Genomic DNA, 25,258 nt, shown 5'->3' with positions numbered 1-25,258 from the left:
AAAAAAACAAGAAAAAAAACAGAAAAAAATGAAAAGGAAGATAAGTTCGTGGCACGAACAAAAAGAGGAAACTGCTCTTGAAACATTGCCCAGCGAAACCAAAGTTCCTACTACGTTTTATAAAGTATATAACTGAACTGCAAAACTTGAATTGTACATAAACGAGGGTTAAGCTAGCACACGATCCACAAATACAATCAGCAATCGAACGACGCAAACAGACGAGGGATGCAAGGTCAATTGATTCCACGTCGCGATTCGTTTATTATTTATTAATACGAAATTCAGACAAATTCAAGAAGATCCGCGTAACGGGCCACGCGATATACATCAAGCGGCAAATAATCTTGTAATATACCATCGCCTTCGCAATTTAAAAGAGACGGGGGACAATTGATCGTGACAGCACAATAAACGATGAGCATAAAGCGGAACATACTACGAGAGAGGAAAACGCGTTAATACATACATACATACGTACATACATACATACATACATACAGATGGACACTCGCACAGATACATATTATACATACAATCTGACATAACATACTTTATTACATTTACGAACACATATATACATGTATACATACATAATATACAGAGATACCTACATACATGAGACACATCACGCGTACAGTGAAAAGGAAATTAAGCACATTAAGTATACAATTAAATTAAGCAGCCGTAGCTTTAGCTTGAATGTTAGCACCTAGACACACGATGTAACATTAAACTACGTATTTAAAGAGACAAGAAAAAAAAGGAAAAAAACATGAAGAAGAGACGGAGAAAAGAATCTTTAGCGGTTAAGCGAACTATCTGTGTAAAATCTAGTAGGTGTCCACAAGAATAAAATAAAAACATATATTATGGTACAAATCACACAAAAGATCGTACCTTCAAGGTCCTGACTGCGCCTCCAACCGAACTCTTTCTTGTACATATAATTTTTTATATGCCGATCTGATTTGTGTATGATTTCTATATATACGATATGTATACCGCAATTATAATATTATTCACACCGATAATCCTATTGTCGAGCGTTTTCAAAATAATCCGAAGAATTATCGCTAGTAAAATCAGCTCCTTTTGTTTCTTCTTTAATTCATCGCCCTCTCTTTAACACAATGACTCGATTATAAAATAATTTTACATATCAACAAAACTCCTGTAATTTTCTAGTCACATCATGACGAAGCATTTATACCTGAGAATTATTGTTTTAAACTAACTAACAAAACTGAGGTTCATACAGAGCAACGTCTGACAAGAGATCATATTTCTAATTGAAAGGATTCATTAATTTTATTCTTGTCAACTCAAAGTTTCGTCGTGTCGTTCAATTCGCCATTTGTCACCAATTCGAAATCTGGTTTCGATTCTGGAACCGATCTATCGGCTTTCCCAGTCCACTCGATTATACCATAACCAATCATTCCAAGACAGAGGATTGCTATTAGGCAGTACAGCTTCGTTTGAGTGCAGAGGTAAGGACTGTACACGTATGTGATCACAGAACCTGTGGACTCCCACAGTCGGAAGTTCGAAAAAGCGGCTTCTTCTTTGCCTGGGAACAGCAAACCTGACAGAGCTGGAAGTTGCAAAGATATTTTGGTTCTAATTAATTAAAGACGAGAAAACAGTTTTCATGATTGATTAGATAATCTTAAGATGATGGCAAATAATCAAATATTAACAGAGGATAAAAATAATAGCATTCTATTTTATGAATATTGTATGGAACTGCAAAATAGTGTCAAATTTATAAAAAGATTATAGAAATATTTTTATATGGATTTAGAAGGAATTAATATTTCCTCCAGTCGATAATGTAGAGAGTATTATATACTACTATCAAATGTTCAGTACGAATTTTGCTTAATCAACAGCTAGTATCATCATATAATGCAATTCTTTTTACCGATAAATGATGAAGATAAAAAATAGGAATATATTTTGAAAATATATATTTTCAAAGAAGGATAAACTTTAGCAATTATTTAGTGCTCACCGTTTATTTGTACCAGCCACATAGCGTCACAAAGACCCCATAATCCAGACATCAAAAAGAATATTTGATTTTGATCAGGAGTGGGTTTCCAACGCAACAGGAAAGTAAAAATTCCCATGTGAATACAAAAAGCTAATATCATCAAAGGTCTTCTTCCTGTTAGTTTCATTATAGATCCTGTACCTAAAGCAGCTATAGCGTTCGTCACACCGAAACAGATCATTACATAACCGATATTGTTGATTCCCCATGCACATGAGACAAATGACTGAAAAAAATTAATGGAATGTATTAAAAAATTTCTAAGCAAGACATAATAGGACTTGGAGGACTTACAGCATTGTAATCAGCGAATAAGAATGCTTGCTCCGCTCCAATGAATATTATTATTGGCAGTATAAGGATCTGGTTTTTCTCCTTCAATAGTTTCAGTGTCACAGCCAACAATTTGAATCCTGACTGGCCTGTCGCTGATCCTGATCTACCTCTGTCATACCTATGAGTAATATGGTTTTATATGTTTTTATAGTTAATTCTTGATTCTTAATTAAATATTTATGTTTTAAAAGATATCTTTAAATAGAAAATTGTTTCTTTACAAAATAGCAATATCTTATTGTGCTTTAAATTGAAAGTTACAGTACCACGATGTTTTTAATTAAACTACATTTCAGAGAGTAAATTTAAAGACAAAGTTATCTCGTAATAAAGTACTAATGATATCTTAACTGTGCGCAAAATATTCATTTAAAATAGCAAGAGAAAAACTTCAATCTGAGTAACGAAAAATTGAAGGAAATTATCCTTTTATATTAGTTAAAATCGAACAGCAATACCAATAAATGCAAAGGACATACGAGATAAATATTTCTATTTTCTTTATTTTTTAAACCATATTTGTGACGAATCGCCATATAATGAAGAATCAAACCAATGTGAATGGTTTTTTTTCATCGTGAAAAATCTCGCAAGCTTAAATTTTGAATGCTCACGTTGCAGCAGGCGTTAGCTTCGATTAATCGTTGAAGTTAGCAGGAGTAATTTTTCAAACGGAAACAATATTGCGCTTCTGCCGCAGCTTAATGTGCTATCAATTTCGGATTCCCGAATACGTCAGGATAGACGTAATTTATGACAATCCGAACAATACATTGCACTCCAATTGTAAGTTCGATCGTGAATTACTTTTCCTTCTCTTGGCGTTCATGTATATATGTTAATTTTTGTATCTTATTGTTAATTGACGCCTAACGCGTATGTGATATAAATGTATATACAATTCTTTTTTATTATTATATTCAAAGCTAAATTAAATTAGTATTATTACTTGTAATATATTCAGAAATTTTCTAAAATTTAGAATTATTAATATAAAATTGAATATTAAATTTAGATTTGAAATTTAAATTATTTAATTATTCTATAAATATTATAGGTAATATTCTACAGACATTTAGTAAGATAGATTATTTTTTCATAAGTAAAAGAAGATACATATTATATTTACGTATAGAGATATTGAAACTTCATACGCGACCGGAGTATCGGTTTTCAGTATTTTTTTTATGAGGTTTAAATAATTTAGATCTGTTGCAGTTGTTTCGTGAAACGTCCGAGATGGTATACTTGAAATCTGATACACGTAGAAGTTTACACGGTTACAAAATTTGGCAATTTGAAATTTAAAAAAGTCGAATTATTTTTGGTTTAGAAAGTTATCAGTATGCAGATCCGGAAATTTTTGGTCTTGAAAATTTGGAAATTTAGAAAGTTTGGAATTTGAAAAGTCGAATCCTCCAAAATTTGTAAATTTGTCATTTGGAAATTTAAGTCTTTAAAAATTTTAGAACTTGAAAATTTTATTAGTATATAAATGGTAACTAGTTAGAATTGTATTACGTTTATTTTAATAATTAACAGGGATCATGAAACGGATAATGAGCAAACATAATTTTATTGTTACCTCGAGAGCGAGTCAACTCCAAACATCACAATCAATGAAGCGACTATCATACAGCCCAAATAGATGCCGCAGATTAGATGAATTCTTTCCTCTGGAGGTCGCTCCAAATTCGGACTGTCGTCGGTATCGGAAGTTGCACCGCAAAATTTGGCACCACACGCCTCCGCCACAATGCTACTATTCAGTGTAATATTCGTTGGCACCGTGTCGATTCCATATGAAAGGACTGTGAAAACAATGGGAAAAATACGTTAAATCGTGATATATTACATTTGAAAATGTCAAAAATACATAAATGATAAATTGCCCATCAATAGAATAACTTTCTAACATTTCTAAGAATTATATTTTACACTATCAAATAACAAAAATTTATGACATAATAGCAACGCAAGTATTCTCTTATCATTTATATAATAATTATTATACAATTTCAATGTATTCTCAAAATTGTAATTTTAAGTCATACGAATTTCATTCTAAATTATTTAATTAATTTTCCATTAGAAATAATCTAATTCAGATCAATCGATTTTAGTACATTCTCCAAGAGATCCGCGATCAGGATTAGTTCCGGAGTTGGTTTCGAAAAAATTCAGATCTCCAGTCTTGTTCACGGTCAGCAGTAACCAAGCTTGCAAACGCGTAAATCCCTAGAGGATACTTAAAAATTGATCGGTTTTAACCATTCCCCACATTCCTAATGAAAGTTTTCCACGATCACGAGTCTGTTCTTTCCACACGAATTGCGGAAAATATTTCTAGACGACAATCGTTTTACGATATTAGAATTATGACCTTGGAATCTGCATCCCGCAAACACGAAGGATTCAGTAACGTTTCTTTCGATCTTTCCTCTTTGTAAGTTGATAAGCCATGTTTTAACTCGCCGGAAAACTTCGACGTTCTTGGACACGAAAGAACACTGACCCATTTTCCATTGCACCTTTGATTCTTCCTAACGAGAACTCATCCAGCTTTTTTCGAAGTTCCATAAAACATTCGGAATTTGTTATACGATTCTTGCACATTTTTTTCTTTTTACGTACAATATTTCACAGAAATTTTTGCATACATTCTGTATATTATGTAAAATATTCCGAAACTTCGTCACCACTTTAATGAGAAAATCGCGAATTTTGATGGATTTTCACATTTTTATGAATATAATTCAAGACATGGAACCTGAATAGGAATTTGCTTCATCTGTTAAATATTAAAATAAATACTCTACTTTGAACATTTCATATTATATTCATGTTATATTCATACTCATATATATATACATGAATATTTCATTTTTGTATATTATATGCAACGTGTGCATTTCTGCACCTTAAAATTTGCTAAAAATATATAAAAATCAACAGTCTATTAGTGACACACGATTGTCACGATTATATTAAACAGAGTTAAAGTTGAAAACAATCTGGAAATGTACATAGAAATTACAAGATATTTACTGCAGATGGCTGTCACAAATATTTATAGAAAACTTTTATATTGTACATATTGCATGTGTTATATAAAACATTTTGAAATTTCGTTAGCAATGTACCGATACAGGATTGTCATGATTATATTGTTTAAATTTGGAACCAAATTGTTTCAATTTTGAAAAATGTATATGGAAGTTACAAGATTTTTACAATTTTTTTCAGATTTTCTAATTTAAAGATATTAGTATACCTGCAATTAGGCAGATATTTAGTATGAATATAATATAAAAATGTTCTCATTAAATATCGAGTCTTATTAATATAACGGATAATTGTCTGTTTAAATAATTGTGTGATCTATATAAAATATGTAATTGTAATAAATATTTTGTGGCTTTCACCCACATTTTCAGATTCGTTCCAAACTTTACCAATACGATCAGATAATGAAAATTTCAAATGTTTGCATAGCGCACATAATGTGTTTGTAAAAGGTTCCAACAAGTTGGAATACGTTCATGCGCCAATTCTTATTTCTTCGTCTTTAGGACATAGTGTGCAGCTTGTCCGGGGTTTCGCGTGCCTTTGTATCGGACGGAACGTTAAAACTTTCAGGTATCCTTGAATTTCCGGGCATCAAATTGGAAGGGTCGTGAATAAGCCTGGTCCTCCCGTGGGACTCGAACGAGAAGCGAACCAATATACGTTCTCTGTCACTGAAAAGAGAACTCGCAAGTTGCTTTTCGACGCTTCTATACGTTCGATCATTTATTTGTTGGTTTTACGATTGTGAGAAATAAAAGAAAATAATAAAATTCTCGACGTGTTACATCTGTTCAAATAAAGTTATCGAATATCGGCTGTCAAGTTCTGCTATAAACTAGTATCCAGGTTGTCTTTGATTTACTTAGAGATTTTGTTTTCTGTATAATATTTATATGGTGCAGTTCACGCTCTGTGTTGGAACTTCTGCGACTTCTGCGATCTTAGAATTGTTATTAATCAATCAAACTGTGATTAACTCTTACGTTACTAGGTTTTGGATTTCTGTCTTTATTGAATTTTATTGATTTTTTATTTCTTATATAAGATAGAAAGAATAAATTCGGTCTCTGGTTACCAACCACGCTATGTTACGATTCTTTAAAAAGAATAAAGGAACATTCCGCAGAAGGAATTTCTTCAGTCGAAGTTGCCAGTGAGTTGAGTGCAGATCAAAAAAGATAAGGATGACAAACGGATTCCAAGGGAATCGTAGTTCTAGTGCAAAAATCGCAACGTTGGATTGTGTCTGTGTATCTTGCTTTAAAATATACATGTATAAGAAACAATGACATTTTCAAATACGCACTTAATGAATATAACCTGTTATATTAGTGTATTATATTCCGTTAGAATATTACATCATAATTCAGAATTTAAATTTCCTTTACAAAATTATAAGATGAACTATCCAAGCAATTTATAAAACAAAGTAAACGTTTTCACACTATTTTTTAATATTTATTATATTGTATATTATATTATATTTTAATACTTTATTATATTATATAATATTTATTATTTATAATATATTATAATATATAATTTTATTACATTTTAATATATTATATTATATATTATTATGTTATAATAATATATATTTATTAATATGTACTTATATATAGAGAGAGATATTAAGGAAGATTCCAGACATTTTGACTTTGAAATCAGCAATTCACGTGTCCATTTCGCCAAAAAATACTTCTCTAAAAGTACTTGAATGCACAAAAACTCTCTGAAACTGAAAAACGTGTCAGAAGACAACCGATCATATGCTAGAACAACGTTCGATCGTCTGAAGGCAATGACAAATTTTAGCGCAAGCTCTCGCAGATTAATTCAAGCTGTTCTCTGGCGTATGCGTCGCAAAATGGAGATTCGAAATAATCTTCGGCTCAACGGGTTCAGCTTCAAATCGCTTTTAAGCAAATGGTTTTATCGACGACATTATACGATGCACGTGACACGTTACTCTTGCGATTCACAGCTTGTTCCGTTCAAAAAAGAACATAAGTAACATGAGCAAAATGTAACATTACAAACAGGCAGCTTGGTCAATCAATCAATATTAAAATCTAGCTCAGTTCTTTCCTTCCTTTTTTTCTTTCACACGAAAGAGAATCAGAAAGCTTTACGTTTATTTTGTTTCGTTGTTTCATTGCTCATATCTGAATAGCTCTATCGTTTTAACCCGTTGGTGAAGTTGCGAATTAAAGTTCAGTTTCGAATTTGAACGGCCGAACGCCGTTTTCTGTTATAGCAAATTTCACTGCAATTAAAGTTACTTTATTTTTTTGCACGTAACGAACGTTCGAAGGGGGAACGCATGTATGAACTGATGGGCTGCTGGCGTTAGTAGCGAAGAAAAGAAAAAAATTACATCTGCCTTTATGTCAAAGCGTTTCCGTGGCCAACCAGAAGGGCTTAGAGTCGCTAATGACATCCCTTAAGCGAAATAAAACTTTTCCTATGAATGCTCTCCGCTCCAATTTAAACTATCATAAATGGCATCATAGAAGTCCATTATTATTATTATTATTAGATTATTAGATATTTACGTATATGAAACTTCGAAAGAATTTTTCGAATCTGATACAAAATAATAGATTAAATGACATGTTTCTGGTTCTTTGTTTCGCAAAATTTTTTAAGCTTGCTCTGAAGAAATGAGAAGGAATGTTCATGAAACGTCGGAACACTGCGTGACATGCTAATGACGACACGATTGAAACTCGAAAGGCTGTAAATATTATAATAGGAATATGATAGGAATTATTAATACAATAAACGTAAAATGATTTGATGAAAATGATTAAACATACCAAAATTCCTGTAAAACAAAAAAATTGCTCTTGCAGAAAACTATTACTCTACCAAACCTTCCATATTTTCATGTGTATCACATGTATGAGTTCTATTGTAGAAGTTTATTAGATCGCGTATGTTTATGCAAATTCGTATTTTTATAAATATCATTCAATAGAAATTTATTTTATCCATTACATCATTGTAGTGAATACATATATCATTTTGAACATTTTATTTATGTGTAGTGGCTCACAAAAGTATTCGAACAGTTACTTTATAATTTTTTATGAATATACTATGTGCATCACACAAAACCTTTTAACATTTTGTTAGCACTTTAATGAGACACTACTATCGAGATTATGACAGTTACATTTGAAGTCGATCCGAAAATATATATACCTATAAGTTACAAGGTATTTATTACGAACATACATTTAACGAATAAATTAGTATACAGCATAATAGTTACAAACTTATAATTAGTACTAAAAATGGTTATATATTGTGGCTAGTTCAGTGAATAATAAATTGACTGTTCAAACATCTCAGTGATCTTTGCAAAAGTGTATGCTTCCAATAAATATATTCTAACTTCTGTATACATCTTCAAATCAAGTTCAAATTTTACCAATATGTACAATCACGACAGTCGTTTCTCGTTTGCTATACTTAGCGTACATGCTGCTAGTGACATTTTAAAATATTTTGTATGACGCATACATATGTAAAAACTTTTTAGGAGAGTTTGAATACTCTCTTCAGCCGTTTCATGCATACACATTCTATGGTTTATGTGGAAAACGTTCTTGTTTTATCTCTCGGTCTTCAACGTCGAGCAACTTGGCGCGTAAAGGCGCAGATTCAAATCTTGCCTCTTGCCAAGAAACATTACAATTATACGCACCTGCCGAAGATATAAGATTCCCCCAGACTTGTGCCATCTGGTAAAACATGAAAAACAGGCCGAAGAATCTCGTGACGAGGACATCCTGGGCTACATTCGATAGAGTGGTGTATGCTTCTGCGACGACCGTTAAATAAGTGCATTTGGCGCACCAGAGTGGCCCTGCACCGATACCAACCATCAACCCAGCTGGTATCATGGTGTAGAATTTTGGGTAGAATTGTGCAGCCATAAACGGCACGTAAGTCAGAATGGACAATGATATGGTCCATTTACAGCCCAGCCAGCTGTAATGAGATACGAAGCGGGGATAAGATTGTTTCTACGTTTGTCTACTGTGCTTTCAACCTCTCAGGTTATCAAATGTTCTTTGTAACGTTTTCGTGTTTCAAAGTACTCGAGTAGTGTGTTCAGTTTAACAAGTTGGACCACGTAGAAAGTTCGACAGAATGGTACGGTGGAATTCCATTTAACTGAACTACGTTTACTGACACGGAAAATTTAGTTACTGCCTGATTAAGTGAATTTCTGCATGCATTAAATTAAATTACTCTCTTATCCCAATATGAACCAAAATTATTTAAACCAGAAATCATGAAATGAGGAGGAGTGAATTCGTATTATACGAATCACTGGAGTATAAATTTGTTTGTATTCTTGATGAGGCAAACGGAATTCTACTGTACAAGCTTGTCAGATTGCAGATGTTTATGCAAAGTCATAGTTTTATAAATATAATTCAATAGAAATGTGTTTTATCAATTGCATTATTGTAGTGAATACATTAAATAAACAAAAAATAAATTTTTGCACTTTACATATATTTGTCTTTAAAGTTTTCGTAAATGATCTTAAAAATATATGCAGTCCACTAGTACCACTTTTAATTTAGAATTTACAATTATAATTTACATAATTCTATACTATAACTAATTTGAAAGTTAAAAATGTATCTCAACCAGTTTACGTTTTTCAAGCTTTCATGGAATGTTTGCGAAGATTTATAAAATTAATTGGTTCATTAACAAGGTGGCAAAATCTTGAAGAGCAGTATATTTCATCTCTTTGTTCATTGCATAGGTAACTGACTTCTTCTTTTATCATATAACAATAAATAAACGCGCTGGAGTATCGGATTGTCAAATTGGGTTAAAAGTTAATCCGAGGTACGTATTTGACGTTTACCACAGATATGACGCAAAAGATACAAAATCGAAGATCAGAAAGAAAAAGCTTGATAACAAGTCTATCTCTGTTGATTTTTTTATTTGGATGGATATTGCTTGTTGACTGTAAGGGATCATATTAACATGACATGGTTGCAATGACAAACAACATGTTATATTTTTCAGTTATCTTTTTGATATACGAGTCATTCAGAAGCTCAGATCATACATTCAGAAGCGCAGAAAGGTGATGTTATAAACGTAATTTTTCAAAATTACCTTAAAATTTCCTATTATTTGTCTCATCTATTTGCAATAGATGAAACCTCAGAAATTAAATCATTTGTTTCTTGGAAATTGAACATTAATGGTGTATTCGATTAACGAAATCAAGAAATTAACAAGAATGGAGTTGATTAGTTTGGTTTTTGAGTGGCTCATACATTAATAATTTTGTATATATTACGAGAAGAATTAAATAAAAGATGCCTTTTAAAAATTTTTTAAATTCACAAAGATTTTACAAGAAAGATTGATGGCTATAAACACTTTTATTCTTTACTCTACACACTTTACTTAATACTGAAAGAAAAATTGATAGGAATATTAAAACATACATTTTTGGCGCACAAGCCAGATTACCGGAAGCGATTCTGAAGATAGATGGTGATACTGAGTAATGGTGAGAATTTCATGGGCGATAAAATTCGATAATAAACTTTACTACTTCCATGCTGTATAACCGGAAGCAGTCTCACGAAGAAAATTGTCGGCGACTCGTAAATCGCAATCGACGACAAGATTCTTGAATTCTTCTGAGCTTTCAAAATCATCGGACACGAATTCCAGTCTGGACACAATTTCTCCATTTTTTTCTCTCATAAAAAGAGAAGAAAAGGAAGGAATATAAACCACTTCTTTTCCTAGTTTACGAATTAGCGACGCACGCAATTTCATTTTACACGATTCTACTAGTTTACTCGAGCCTGCAAACGCAATACAATGCGGCACATTAGAAAACACAAAGAATGAACGCCCTTTAGTCGCGACTCTTGATCCTTTTAAAGTAAATGAGTTATGTGCGCTCGGACAATGCCGAGGTGAAAAGCGGAACAACGCCGCTACTATTCGCAATGTCTCTTAAATATGCTGTAACGCTAAGACACACGCATCTATTCTGTTTCAAAAGTGATACAATTCAAGCTACTTTATATAATTCACCAAATTCGGTTATGAAATTACAGTCACCGTAATGGAACATCTGGTGAATGTTTCACGACCCTTCGACGTTATTATTAGAAATTGTTATTGTCGCGAAAAATTACGAGATTGAATTTGAGACGGTGCTATATCTTCTTGCAACTTCGTTGATCGATAATTTTTAATTATGTCACGGTTTGGATTAGGTTTCTACATAGACGCCTTTATTGATTTAAAGTCTTCTGTCGAAGAAACTTTAAATGCTGAGAGAATCCTGGTATCTGTTGGAGATTTAGTTACAAAACTGTCTTCGAAGTGGGTTAAGAATGGTTTCGTTCTTGGGAATTATGATGGAATATTCTACGTAGAATGAAAGAGATCTTTGTAAATTTTGTAGTGCCGATCTGAGATTTTTATCGAGTTTTCCAAGATAATTTCTACTAAAAGTTTCCAATAAATTTGAAAATTGTAGTATCTGTGACATACATATCTTTGTAGATTTTTTATTGTCAATCTGTGATCTATACTGAATTATTTCAGATGATTTTTCACTGAGGTTTTAATTAATTATTAGATGCAGGAAAAAGCATACTCCTGCAAATTTTTTAATTTGAACATCACTTGGTGATTGATATGTATATATCGTATAATATATGTATATATTGGAAATGACAAATGGGCTGCTAGATTTTGAAATATATTGCTTTCAAAATTACACGATAAATTTACGAAATTTTCTAGAAGTCGACAGCAGAATTGACATTATAATATATGATAATGTTTTCGAAATGTTCTTAAGCATCATAAATCACATATTTTATCCCGAAATTAAATAAAATCCTAAGTTTGATAATATGAGAGTAATTAAAGACGTTCTTGAGTATCAAATTGCTCTTTTTTAAAAAATAGAAAATGTGACTTAAATTTTTCCTCTGTGGTCTTCTAACAATTATTAAATATACTTTCTTTCTCGTAATCACAAAAGGATTCCAAATAATTATTTTCAAGTGTTCGACAAATTTTGATTATGCTTTAATCTTGCGATTTAATAAATGGTCTGTAAATAAATCTATCTATTAGATCCTGCATTTAATTCCACGATATATATATGTAGTATCGTGGACAAAAGGCCTAAGAAATATCGGGCGAACTATGAACAATGTCGCGAGAGCCGAGGCGCCGTCGGGCCCATCAATGTGTCATCGGTCTTTTCAAGTGCATAGTTTCGTGGAAAGACCTACGTGACCCTGGCTACGAGCGTCTGCAGAACACGTATGCGGTGGGCCTAGGAAAAAGGCAATAGAATGGGATAACGGCCAGAGAGGGTCAGTCGAGGAGCAGAGTGTTAGTCGAGAAACAGAGCGCGAGTCGAGCGGAGACGGAGGTTGCGAGTGGCGTTGCCGAGAGAGTGTGGATTGCGCTGTTTTCTGTACGTTTGGTATGAATAGTTCAAGTTAAGCCACAATCGTCTTTTCTGTCTGATTAACATCTCTATTGTCCACTCTTTGTGAACATATTACATCACGATATTACATATAAAGGATATAAAAGAAGATCATATATATCTTTGATTGACGCACAAACGAAAGATGAATAATCGTGACTTTTCATTAAATTGTGGATGTTTTGACAAACATTTATTCTCAAATAGGAAGATATTTCTTTCATTCACTAAATATTGTAAGTGATTTACTTTGTATACTCTATATACAGGGTGGTTGGTAACTGGTGGTACAAGCGGAAAGGGGGTGATTCTACGCGAAAAAAGAAGTCGAAAATATAGAATAAAAGTTTTTCGTTTGAGGCTTTGTTTTCGAGAAAATCGACTTTGAATTTTCGCTCGGTACGCGTGCACTTTATCACGTCTCGTTATAACGGATCTCACTGTAGATCGTTGTCTCGATGGAAAAATTAAAAAGAAAAAAAAAATTAAACAAAAATTTTTATTCTATATTTTCGACTTCTTTTTTCGCGTAGAATCACCCCCTTTCCGCTTGTACCACCAGTTACCAACCACCCTGTATATATATGTCGGAGATGAAAGGACAATGGAGTCTTCCCTTTGAAATTTTGGGAAAATCCCTTAACACTTTAATCCAGATTCTACCATAGTCGTAATTAAGCAATTTTTCGTAATTCAATCCGATTGTATTTGTTCAAGATTTGTAATAATGAGCTTGGGCTCGAGACGACAGCCAGTCGCCGAACGTGGCCCCTAGCTTTCCTCAGACACAGTATCGTCAGTAACACATTATATATTTAAAAAAATCGCAGAAAAACGTAGACTTAGAAGAGTATGGCAGACCCATAGAACACCTGATGACAAACGCAAACTAAATAACGCAACTAGGAATCTAACCAAAATCATTAAAAACTATAAAAATGACTGTTTCCAAAAATATCTCGCCAATCTGTCTCCCACAGCTGACTCCAACTACTCACTATGGAAGGCTTCCAGGAAACTCACGGGTCAAAATTCTCAATGCGAGAATTGATTGTAAAGTACTTGTAAATAAAAAAAAATCTTTACAGTACATGTTCAGCTAGCCTGAGGACCCGCTATAAATCTTAGGATTTTGTTAACTAAGGTCCTTTAAACGGACAAACAGTCCTTATTCTAACAGTCCCTAAATCACCACCTACTACGGGAAGACACGGGAAATCTGTTTTCTCACGTACGACGCTTCCCGCTAGCAACTTTCTCTCAAGGGCGGCTAGCAACCTCTCTAACCACCAACATAGAAATTAACCAATTAACAGCAACGTTCATTTCTCTCACTTTCCGAACGAAGGCTTTCCTCGACGAATCCGATGATCTCGTGTCCTTAGACACACCCCATCATAGTTTTCCTCTGCAGCATCATCGTGACGGAAAGACATTCACTCGTGAAGTCTCATTAGCGAATTATATAGCGTCTTAACAAAGATTTAGTTTAGTAATACTTGTACCGTAGACAAGGAAGATGAGTATAGCTTGGACTTTGGAAGAAAGTGCATTTTGTTATCTCGTTGACCGCGGATTCGTTATCGAACCTAAGATCATTGCCATTAGTGTAGTATCATGAATGAGGAGTCTGGCTAAGAAAAAAGACAAGGGGTTGCTAGGGGACAATAAACGAATTAACAACAGTACAAGTTGAGATGTCAAAGAGTGCAGATTGCGTTGATGAGATTGATGAGAGTCGTTGATTAATTACTTAGTTGTGTTGATTATTATACGTTTGCTGCGATTAGTTCATGTTTAACGAACATTATTTTCTGTTCAATTAACACCTATTCAATCTACTTATCATTAATAAACTAATTAAAGTAGGTACGATACTACATTAGCATCTCGAGTATCTAATTACCACGGTTACTTGTCAAATTCTGTAATAATCATATTTGTATTAGTAAATATCTTCTCTATTGCATAACAACAATGTCTAATCCAAATGAAGATTCGTTTCACGCCCCTAACCCTAATCATAATGTGAACCCGATATATATATATTTCTTTACATTATGTGCATGCTGTACATTACTTCAAATTTCCTATAAATGCATAAAAATCCGCGATCATCTTTTCTCTTTTTCTTAGTACACGTACAGTGATTCACAATTAATATTCGGACATTCTATGAAACTTAAGCATTATTTAACTTATTGCTGTTCATTTAAAAAGTATATACAGTACATAATATATTAAAACGTATGCTTTTGCCAACTTCGATATTTGTTTTAATATATTAAAAATAAATTAACTAGTTAACTATTATAAACGAATGCATACAATAATAATGTCCCGCATTCTATAGTGTTCGAATATTAATATAAATCATTGTACATATTTGGAATTGATCAATGTAATATATTATAACATCCAGTTATTAAAAGCATCCCCTGTAATAATTGATTATCAAAAAAATAAGGAACTACATTACCTTATAATCAGAGTCGGCAGAAAGATATTGCTGAAGATCAGACTGCCATAAATTGACGCCAGCGTGAAGGTACCCAACGATCCATCGGCATTAATCGAGCTCTGTAAATTCGTCGCCCCCATGAATGCCGTGAAGTTCACCATAAACGCGATTCCAATTATCAGAACGTTCCTCGTGATACGCCATCGTTCAATAGGTTTAAAGCCAGTCCTCTCCGATCGTACTTTCACAAATTGTCCTGTCGTGTCCGTTTTATCCAACGACATGATTCGTTTCACGTTTCTCCCGCGATTTTAATTACGATCGCGACAAATCCTTCCGCCAATGTCTGGCGTTGAACACGTTTTTAGGATCACGTTCGACGTTCGCGCGACACCGCATAAAAATGTGTCTTCCACAAGCAAACGGCACGTATCGACCGATACACCGACGATCAGACGGCGAGTGATGAAATTTATTGGCAGCTTGACTGAAATATTACCGCGATATCACTGCGAAGGTCCGACGTTATCAATGGTCCTCTTCGAAGGATTATGTATTACACAATGGTCTAGCTCTGATCATTGGGTAACGATCTTCGAGCGATATTCACAAAATCACGAGCGAATGATTAGGTAGTTCGGGAAGTAACTTCGATCTCATAATTGTTGTTTGTTGTAAAGTGAGTTTCCTTTATTGGGGCGCCTGCAACAAAAAGTTACAATCGTTCTAACGCAGTTTACGAGCTTCGATGAGCGCAATCGTGCTTCTTGTATTAGAGAACACGTGCATAAATTTCATCATAATTTTCTTCCATTTGTATTCATTTCGGATAATATTTATTCTGTGGTATTGAAGATATTTGGCCAACTTGTTATATCTTTTGTTGGTACGAGACGAACAGAGTTTAAAAATAGAATTATTTTATTATGACAGATAACAGTCTGGAGGTTAAAAATCTTTCAGTTCGAAAATTATCCTCATTCAAAGAACGATAGAATATTTAATATTCAATTTCACTTTTGTGTTAGATAAGTTTCTTATGACTGTAGATGATACTTTTGTAATGTAGTGAGAAACAGAATTAATCTAATTTTCGTAATACGAAAGTTTCAAATTGGAGAAAGTAATCTCTGAGCAATTTCAAACACAGAAGTTTTCTTTAATGAAAGTTTAAATAAAATCTCTTTTATATTTGCATGTAATATTACTCCTTTATACAATAGCTCTTTTATATTTTATAGTTATAAATATGAACATTTTTGTAGCGAGAAACAGAACTTTTCTAATTAATTACAGTTTGAAAGTCTGTCTGTATGAAAATTTATTAAAAATTCCAGTAGAAAGAAGATTTAAGCAGTGAATAAGTATGAAAATTTGTGAATGTACTATTCTCCAAGATTTCTAATTTTACTTCTCTGTTCAACGATTCCTTTGAACTATATAATTTGAAATATACATAACGCACTATAATGGTTCCCATGGAAAGCGGAGTTTATTCAGTTCCCTTAATAATTTAAAAAATGATTAAATACTATTTTCTAGAATATTTTTAATACAAAAATATTACAGACTTTTCTCTCATAAAGTACTCAAAGTAAAATAGAGTAAATATCTATCTTACATTTGAAGTTTATAAATGGAGACGGGACCAATCGTCCCTGTCTCGTAGACAAGGTAAATTTTATCGACCAATAGCTTCCTATTATCTATCGATAATGACACACTGGCATGATGAAATGGATTTAACCTGCAAGATAACCAACCTGTTTACGTTCCATTGACGGGCTATACGTTATATAGCTATGCATCGAGACACGAAGGGTAGTATAAGTTATTGACACAGCGATGTTTAGTATGAATGGCAAAGGAGTAAATTTATCTTAGTGAATGATCGAGTGACTCTCATTATGAGGTAAGTTCCATCCGACATTAGTATGACTACACACGTCACACTCTATCATTATGATGATATTAGTACCTTACGCACAATAGTTTAACTTGTCCATCAGAGGTATTACGTCAAGAAATTACGGGTTTATGATTTTACTTTTATTAAGATTTAAGGTTTTATTAAAGGATTAAAAGGCCAAAGATAGATATGTTAATTTGGGAACTATGCCAACTTCGTTGACTGTATTTTATTTTAAAATATAAAATAAACGTAGAAATTATTTATTTTACACTTTATTATGTATATATTATTTTACAATTTATTTGTAAAGAAAATGGGATAAACATTTTTTATGCACGATCCTTTTAAATCTTATTAATTATTAGACATTTTTATAATTGAGTCGATATATTATTTCGTAATCTTATTCGGATACTTTTTATATTTTTACATGCGTGTAAATATAAGTTATTATATAACTTAACGAAACACTGGGATCAATATTTGGAGGTTCGAAAGTATTAAAAATAAAGTATCCTCGAATTATAATATTCTATTAAAGCATTCCAGTTCTGAAACTTTAAGAATACAGAGGAATGATAGAGAGTTAACCAAGATGAATACACCATTCTTCACTTTGACGTTTACATGATACTTTTTCCCACCTTTTCAAAGTATTTTCAATAAGATGTTGGTTGATGATTGCTTTCGGAGTGGAATTTCCCGTTCAGTGATTGATAAGAGAGATCAAGAGGGGAATGTTAAAAGCACGATGTACAGACATTGAAAAATGTACCACAGGTGGAGGAAGAGAAATGAAGTTTATTGAAAGAAGCACGAAACGTGTATAACAACTGTGGCACCACTTTGTGGAAGATTCTGTTAACTTGCTGAAAAATAATGTATATTTTCCTATAGTTGAAGTGCTTTATAAGTCATTTTTGGTATATATAAATCTTATTAGTTTCCTCAACTCTGTCGTTTTTGTTTTTTATACCTAAAACAAAGACTTAAAATTGATTCTTAGTGCAAGCTGCTTAACAAAATTTGTATTAGAATGTTACAAACAATATTATGAATTTTATTTAGTATTCAAACTGATTTAAGAATCAGTATATTCAACAACTATTAATATTATAAACAAATATAATATATTACAACAGAATTGACATTAAAACACAAATAACTCGTTTAACAAAATTTTTATAAAAATTTCATGAGCAATACCATAAATACTATTTAGTATTCCAACCAACTCAGAAGTCAAGAATAAAACACAATAAATTTGTATTAAACTAGGAGAACAGAATCGATATTAGAGCAATAAAATTTCCATGAAATGGATGTTTAAAGTATGCTAAAATATTCGATCCAGCTACGAACAATTTTTAATATGGAATCTCGAGGATAGGATAAATGTCGAGAAGAGGAATGCACATATGTCTGTTTCGATATTGCAACATTCAAACCGTTGAATATGAATATTTATATCGACACATGGACGATTGAGACAAGTTACACGATTTACGCAGCTCAAGATGGTGATCTCAAGGTTAGCGGTTGCAGGAAAAACTATGATTTTAAGAAAAATTGCATAACTGTAGGATATTTTCATTTGTAATCGATTAATAGATAATTTAAATAAAGGTTTGCATTATCAACGTTCTATCGCGTTCTCCGGTTAGCTCGCATGTATGACTAACAGTCTGGATCTATTTGCTATTATTCACTTAATACAATAACTATTAATTTAGAAAATATATTCTAACTATATTTTAATTAATAATAGAAATAAATAAAATATTTTAAACTTATCAATCAACAAAAAATAAAAATCAATAAAATTAAAATCAATTCAATGAAAATAAAAAAGGTTGAAAAGTTTGTTTCCGTACTATTTTTTAAACTATACTCTAATAAAAAATTAAAAGGATTATTCAAACTCGTCTCTAACTAAACAATCTCTTTTCATACAGCGTACATAAGAAAAATTCCAAAAACAATTTTTCTTCATATATGGCCAACTATAAAAACTCGGCAGAAATCTCAAACTATAAATAAACTTATCTAGTAGCATGAAATAAAGCCACAAACACACGTTTCTTTGTTCAAATATAATCGAAAATTAGTCAAGGTTAAAGCCGCGACTAATATGATGAAAATTAAGAATCAGTGCAACCTTGGACTAACAATACTTTCAAAAAAATAAAATTAGACAATATCAACATTCACTTCGAACTTAAACACGAATAGATGATCAGTATCGATTGTGTATAATTGATATCGAGACGTACGATTGTCTCAACAAACAACACGTCCTTGAAGATCTTTATTCGTTGCTCCTTTCACGAGGTTCGTTCTGGAACTGGATATATTTTCAATTCCACTGATATACGCCTGGCTAGCTACCTATCATACGACCTTACAATTACGGTGCTGCAACCGGTTACCATGGATTCGTATAGGAGATTGTAAAACGATTGCGTGAGTTGTGAATGTTTGAGAGAAATAATTCTTAATGCATGTGTAGAATCACGTAGGAACTTTGTTGACTTTAGAATGATTACTTTGATTCATCAACTTTGAGAATAAAGATATAAGGGGAAGCTACAAGAAGAAGATATAAGAAGATAGTTTTCATTACCATAAATTATTGACTGATATTAATCTACTAAAGGCCAGCGTTGCATTAACGCAACACCTCCTCGTAATATTTTCCGATTAATATACATTGCCAAATTCTGCTTTTTTTTAACATTTCTTTCTTTTTTTTTTTTGCTATTATTTTTCCATCTTGATTCTACAATTTTACTAAATTTTAAGATATGTTAAATAGATTCTAAATTTCAAGAAATTGAATTATGATAAACCATTGCTTGGTCCTTAATTAAACATTATAATTAGTATGTCGTGGAGTAAATGTGGAGTCGGTCAAGGATTCTAATATCCACCCTGCTTAAAAGAATTGTTGTTGGCGTATTAATGAATCCAAGCGGAAGTGTAAAATCCTATACGTTTGAGAGACTTTGATAGAATAATAAAGGTTGATTTTACAACAGTTATTTAAACAAATGCACAGATATAACAAGTGGATATAAAAATCAGGGTGGTACAGAAAATGGACTTCTTTGGTAATTATCATAGCAAAAAGACTCCCAAGAACATTCTTATGAGAAAAATACGATAATAAGAAATGATGCATTATTAAAAAGGACCATGTGGCTCTTTAAGCACCCCTGTAGGTAAGTGTTATCGATCACTACTATCCTAGTACACTAAGGGTTAATAGCACTGGGAGCCGAAATACTCTTGACTTTAATATTAACAGCAAAAAGAAAACACTATAACCCATTTCCCGAAAGAAGAAAAAAAGTGTTACTATTTTCTTCTCTTTCCTTACCATCCTTTTTTACTATCAATCTTTTATACAAAACACTGAACGATTAATCGCATAAAGGAACTCCAACTGCGAAATTAATTATCTTAAAGAACCCTAGAGGAATAGTCTCGTTAAATAATCCTCAAAAGTAGAAACGTCGAGTTACTAAATCGGTTTATCCAAAGAGGTCTGACTAATTATTTCTAATTTCCTGCGTTGAAGCTACTCCATCATCTACAGCCCCTGGATACGTGTGTTCTGCTATCGAAAATTAAAGAAAATTAACATAGCTAGGTTCCATGGAAACAGAAAAGCTATTAAGTATATTGGCAACTCGGTTCATGATCCGATTACGTCTTCGTTGCAGCGGAAATTTCGAAAAGCAACAGTGGTGTTCCACAAGATAGACGTCCCATGATACAATTTGTATGCGTCATTTTCATGCATTTGCATACTTATCATATTTGGCACCGGCTATAACAGCTTTAATAGGCACATAAGAAATTAGACGAGTAATGTATTGATGGCGACGCCAAGTGATTGTACTTTAAAAATATGATAAATCGGATTTTGAATGTTTTTATCAAGAAGTAGTTCTAAAACTCAGTAAATTTATTCGATCAATCCTATGCTACCAAAATTGTCTTTTTCTTTGATTTTCCTGTCATTCATCAAATATTGGGATACGTTTTTCTTCATTGCTTTATATTTTTTATATCTCTATATTTATATATAAATATATATATTTCTTATTGTAAAATATAACGTATTACTGTCTGAATTGTACATTTTAATTAATATTTCTAGAACGTACTGTTAATCAGATGATTACGGAATTTCATTTCAAAGACACGGGTTTTGTCCAAAATATGAAATCAAATATCGTATATTGTATAAAATTGGAGAATTCATCTACATATGTTATATGTTGCTTCAATCACGCAGTTTTTCATACTCTGTAAAATTTTCAATGTTTTGCTTGTGATAATATTAAACGATTTGTATAATTACATTATATTCGTCAACGTAATTCGTCAACTCATCAGCTAGTTTTAGACTTACATCTTCAAGCCTAACAAGTTTTTTATTTTCAATTATATCATATCACTTTTCTACTTAATTATTAAGTAAAACAAAAATAATGAGATCAACAAGAATGCACTTATCACATTTTTCCCGTAATCTTCAATTATTTAAATCACTATAAAATCATTCTTACTATCCTTTCGATTTAAACAGAGGAATGTAAAAAATCCATCGGAAAGAAATCAACTAGTTGCCGCTGAGTAAAACGCCGCGGCATTAAAACAGGATCGTAGTCGTTAGAGTTGGAGTTAATTTACCGATCGATTGCCACATTATTCCTACGAGAGTACGATTTAACATTCAGATTTATTTCAAACTCGAGACTATTTCTGCCTCTTAACGTTTCGAAATTGTAATCCGAACGAATCGCCACAGAAACAACGTGCACCAGCTTCTGTGACCGTATCAAATTTATGCTTTAATCCAGGAGTCGACGATCCTCGAATTTCAAGGCTTTAATTAACAGTAAACAGCGATTTATATTCGTGCCACGAGATGTATTTCGTGTAACCTGGAATTTCGCAGAACTTCGACGTTCTTTCACGCCAAACGTCACGCCTTTTTTAAATCATAAGTCTGTAGTGTTTGAACCATCCTGTAAGTAATGTGGTTTCTCGGAGAGTTGAAAGTTATTGTAGAAGCAGTGGAATTTGTTGCGATAGAAATTTTAGGAAAAGGAAATTGAAATTTTGGCTTCTCTTCATAATTTTGCAATTAAACCACACTATGTACAATATTTTCAAGTTTCCTTAATTACTATCAACCTAATTACTATCACATAAATTAATTAGGATGTCCTGGAACAGCCATCCACGTCTACATTCTTCGCTCCATACGATCTAGTAGAATCATGTAATTATATTTTTCTTACATTAACATACTTAACATTCTTCAGACACGATATCACGTTTCATAGACTTAATTGCTTTCGGAAATATCAGCCAATTATTATATACCACACCTAATCGACAATAATTACACGGTTAATTTATTCCAATTGACTTTATGAAATCTTGCATAATTTTGTAACGAATAATGCGTAGTGTCTCTTATGGTATTGTTCATGATTCTGTATAGAAACGACACGACATTGGGATCGATACTAGGATTACAAACAGAAACGTCAGGTGCATGACGATATCTGTCGCGTCAGATGAAATTTCCTCGAGAGCAGAATATTTCCCGAGCGACGAATTCATGTAGTACGCTGCCACGACAATTTTTCAATAATTTTCCCTTCGAGGACTGGATGATGTTATTCTAAACGGAAAACCGGTGGCTTCTATGTTTGTCACAACGTTTTTCCATCGAATTGGCAATCGTTGGAAGTTGACACGAATTTCAATTCGCAATTAATGCCGAATGAGGCAGAGTAATGACATATACGGTAAAGCAGATACGTGGTTAATTACTTTGTTCAGTGACAGGATCGAAATTCAGTCGAATACACATTCAATACATTATATGGAACCTCAGAGGAAGAAAACAATAAATCACATTTTCCATTTTTGATAAAAGAACAGTTTTAGAGACCAGTACGTTGCCAATTAGTTTTCTTGTTACTGAAATTGTACTATTATTTGTTTTTGACGTTCAACATTTATTTTCCTACCCTCTTTATAATTTAAAAAATGTTGTTCGTAATAATAAAATATCAAAAATATTAAGAGAAAAATAAAATTCTATAAAAATTCTTAACAGTTACATATTACACTTATACAAAAATTTGGCAGTCACATCTTTGAAAATTAAGAGGTTTTTCCCACTTTTAACTATTTTATATTAAAATATTAAGATTCAATCATAAAAAGACAGTACAATAAAAAATCTTTTCTATAACCGCCATATTTTTTTTCATGTTTTGTTTTCATGTTTTTCATGTATTAATATAAAATTCAGAGAATAATTGCACCACAAAAGCTATTGGATTTCGCATACAGAAGAAATTTATCCTATTCCTAACGTTGAAACATACATATACATATATACCTACTGTTTTAATTGCGAGATAATTACACCATAAAATTTACCAAGTTTCATTGAGAAAAAGTACATTCAAGTTTTTCTTCTACGTTATTATTTCATTTTCTTACTTCTAATGTCTGAATGTACGTTCTGTTAATTACAAATTAATTATTTTGTTTAGAGGAAAACAAAAGAAAAAATTCATACGTATATATGTAGCAAGTTTGCTATTTGGAAACGTACCCTGTTAATTACAAAATAATTACAGTGCATCTACCAGCGTTTCGCTTAAAATATAAGAAAAATACAATTCAGGTCTGCTTTCCTTATATTTTCCAATTATAAAATAATTGCAATAAATAATATTATGATGTTATAACTATGGTTCATAAATTACATTAAAAGGGCACTACAAAAGTTTACGATGCTATATTCAGTAGGGTTAAAATACTACTTTATTAATTACGAATTAATTAAATTTAAAGCTTAGTTGGTTTCATTCAGAAGAGAAAGGATTTCGTAGGTAGCAATAACAGACAATTTTAATATTTCTTGCAATTAGGCATAGAATTGAATAAAATTGCTAACTGAAATGAATGCTAACTATTTAATTGCAAATCAGGGAAAATATTGCATTTCGGATTATTAGGATATAACCCCACGTCATAGAGACTGAGTTTCGTTCCCATCAAGACGTAATTTAATAATTTTAGTCATAGATATGTGAGGTCCGCGATTTTTGCTTCGTTTTGCTTCTCTTTTGAGGATTTCGCTTGGAAAAGGATAATTTGAGTAGAGATGCAACGGTTGGACTAGTTCGTACTATAATACTTGTAATATTGCTGGATTGACTAGATGACAATTTGTACATTGCATGTTCTTTTTCAGTTTTATAATTTATAATTGCAATCACATAATTTCATGTTAAGTAGGATATAATTGCGATATTAAAACAAATTTAATGAGTTAAGTTAATTAAATAATATACGCATTTTTAAAAGTGATTCATCCCATTACTTTACTACAAAAGTTAGTAAGTATTATTATACTTCAGCACTTTAAAAATATTTAAACAAATGTTTCTAACACGAAATCTAGCTTACATAATTTTATATTACAATATATATTATACATACATAATTATAATAAAGAGTGGTGTAGTAAAAAAAGTGGATTCAATGAAAGTTCAATTAAAGTCGACACTAATTTTGATAAAAATTCACGATTAATATTTTTAGTAATCGCTGCAACAAAGAATCCGGAATCTGTCATTTTGACAAGTTTAATCGTTCTAATGTTAGAAACAAGCTTCATTTCGTCAATAATTATTCTACATATCTTACCTTTGAAGTTGAATCGATGATTATTTTTTCTTTAAACCCTTGATACGTCTCTACCAGTTCAACTTGCTCTATTTTTCCTTTCTTTTATCCGAAATCGCGCCGCAAATCGCTCGCAGGTGCGCAACGAGTGAAATAACACTGATCGAA

General features: G+C 32.1%; 1 protein-coding gene across 1 annotated transcript; it reads right to left on the bottom strand.

Annotated features, from left to right (window-relative positions):
- Positions 1-256: 256 nt before the first annotated feature.
- On the bottom strand, positions 257-25,258 carry LOC117215661 (UNC93-like protein). The gene is made up of 7 exons (XM_033462044.1): positions 25,112-25,258; positions 15,466-16,149; positions 9,177-9,463; positions 3,981-4,206; positions 2,354-2,513; positions 2,018-2,285; positions 257-1,597 (listed from the first exon to the last, which is right to left on the bottom strand). Exons 2-7 carry the CDS (start codon positions 15,729-15,731, stop codon positions 1,326-1,328), a joined length of 1,479 nt encoding a protein of 492 aa, XP_033317935.1. The 5' UTR covers positions 15,732-16,149; positions 25,112-25,258; the 3' UTR covers positions 257-1,325.

Source organism: Bombus bifarius, unplaced genomic scaffold (assembly GCF_011952205.1).
Source record: "Bombus bifarius isolate JDL3187 unplaced genomic scaffold, Bbif_JDL3187 scf7180000009761, whole genome shotgun sequence".
NCBI classification, from domain to species: Eukaryota; Metazoa; Arthropoda; class Insecta; order Hymenoptera; family Apidae; genus Bombus; species Bombus bifarius.
This window is presented reverse-complemented; position numbering and strand designations above follow the sequence as displayed.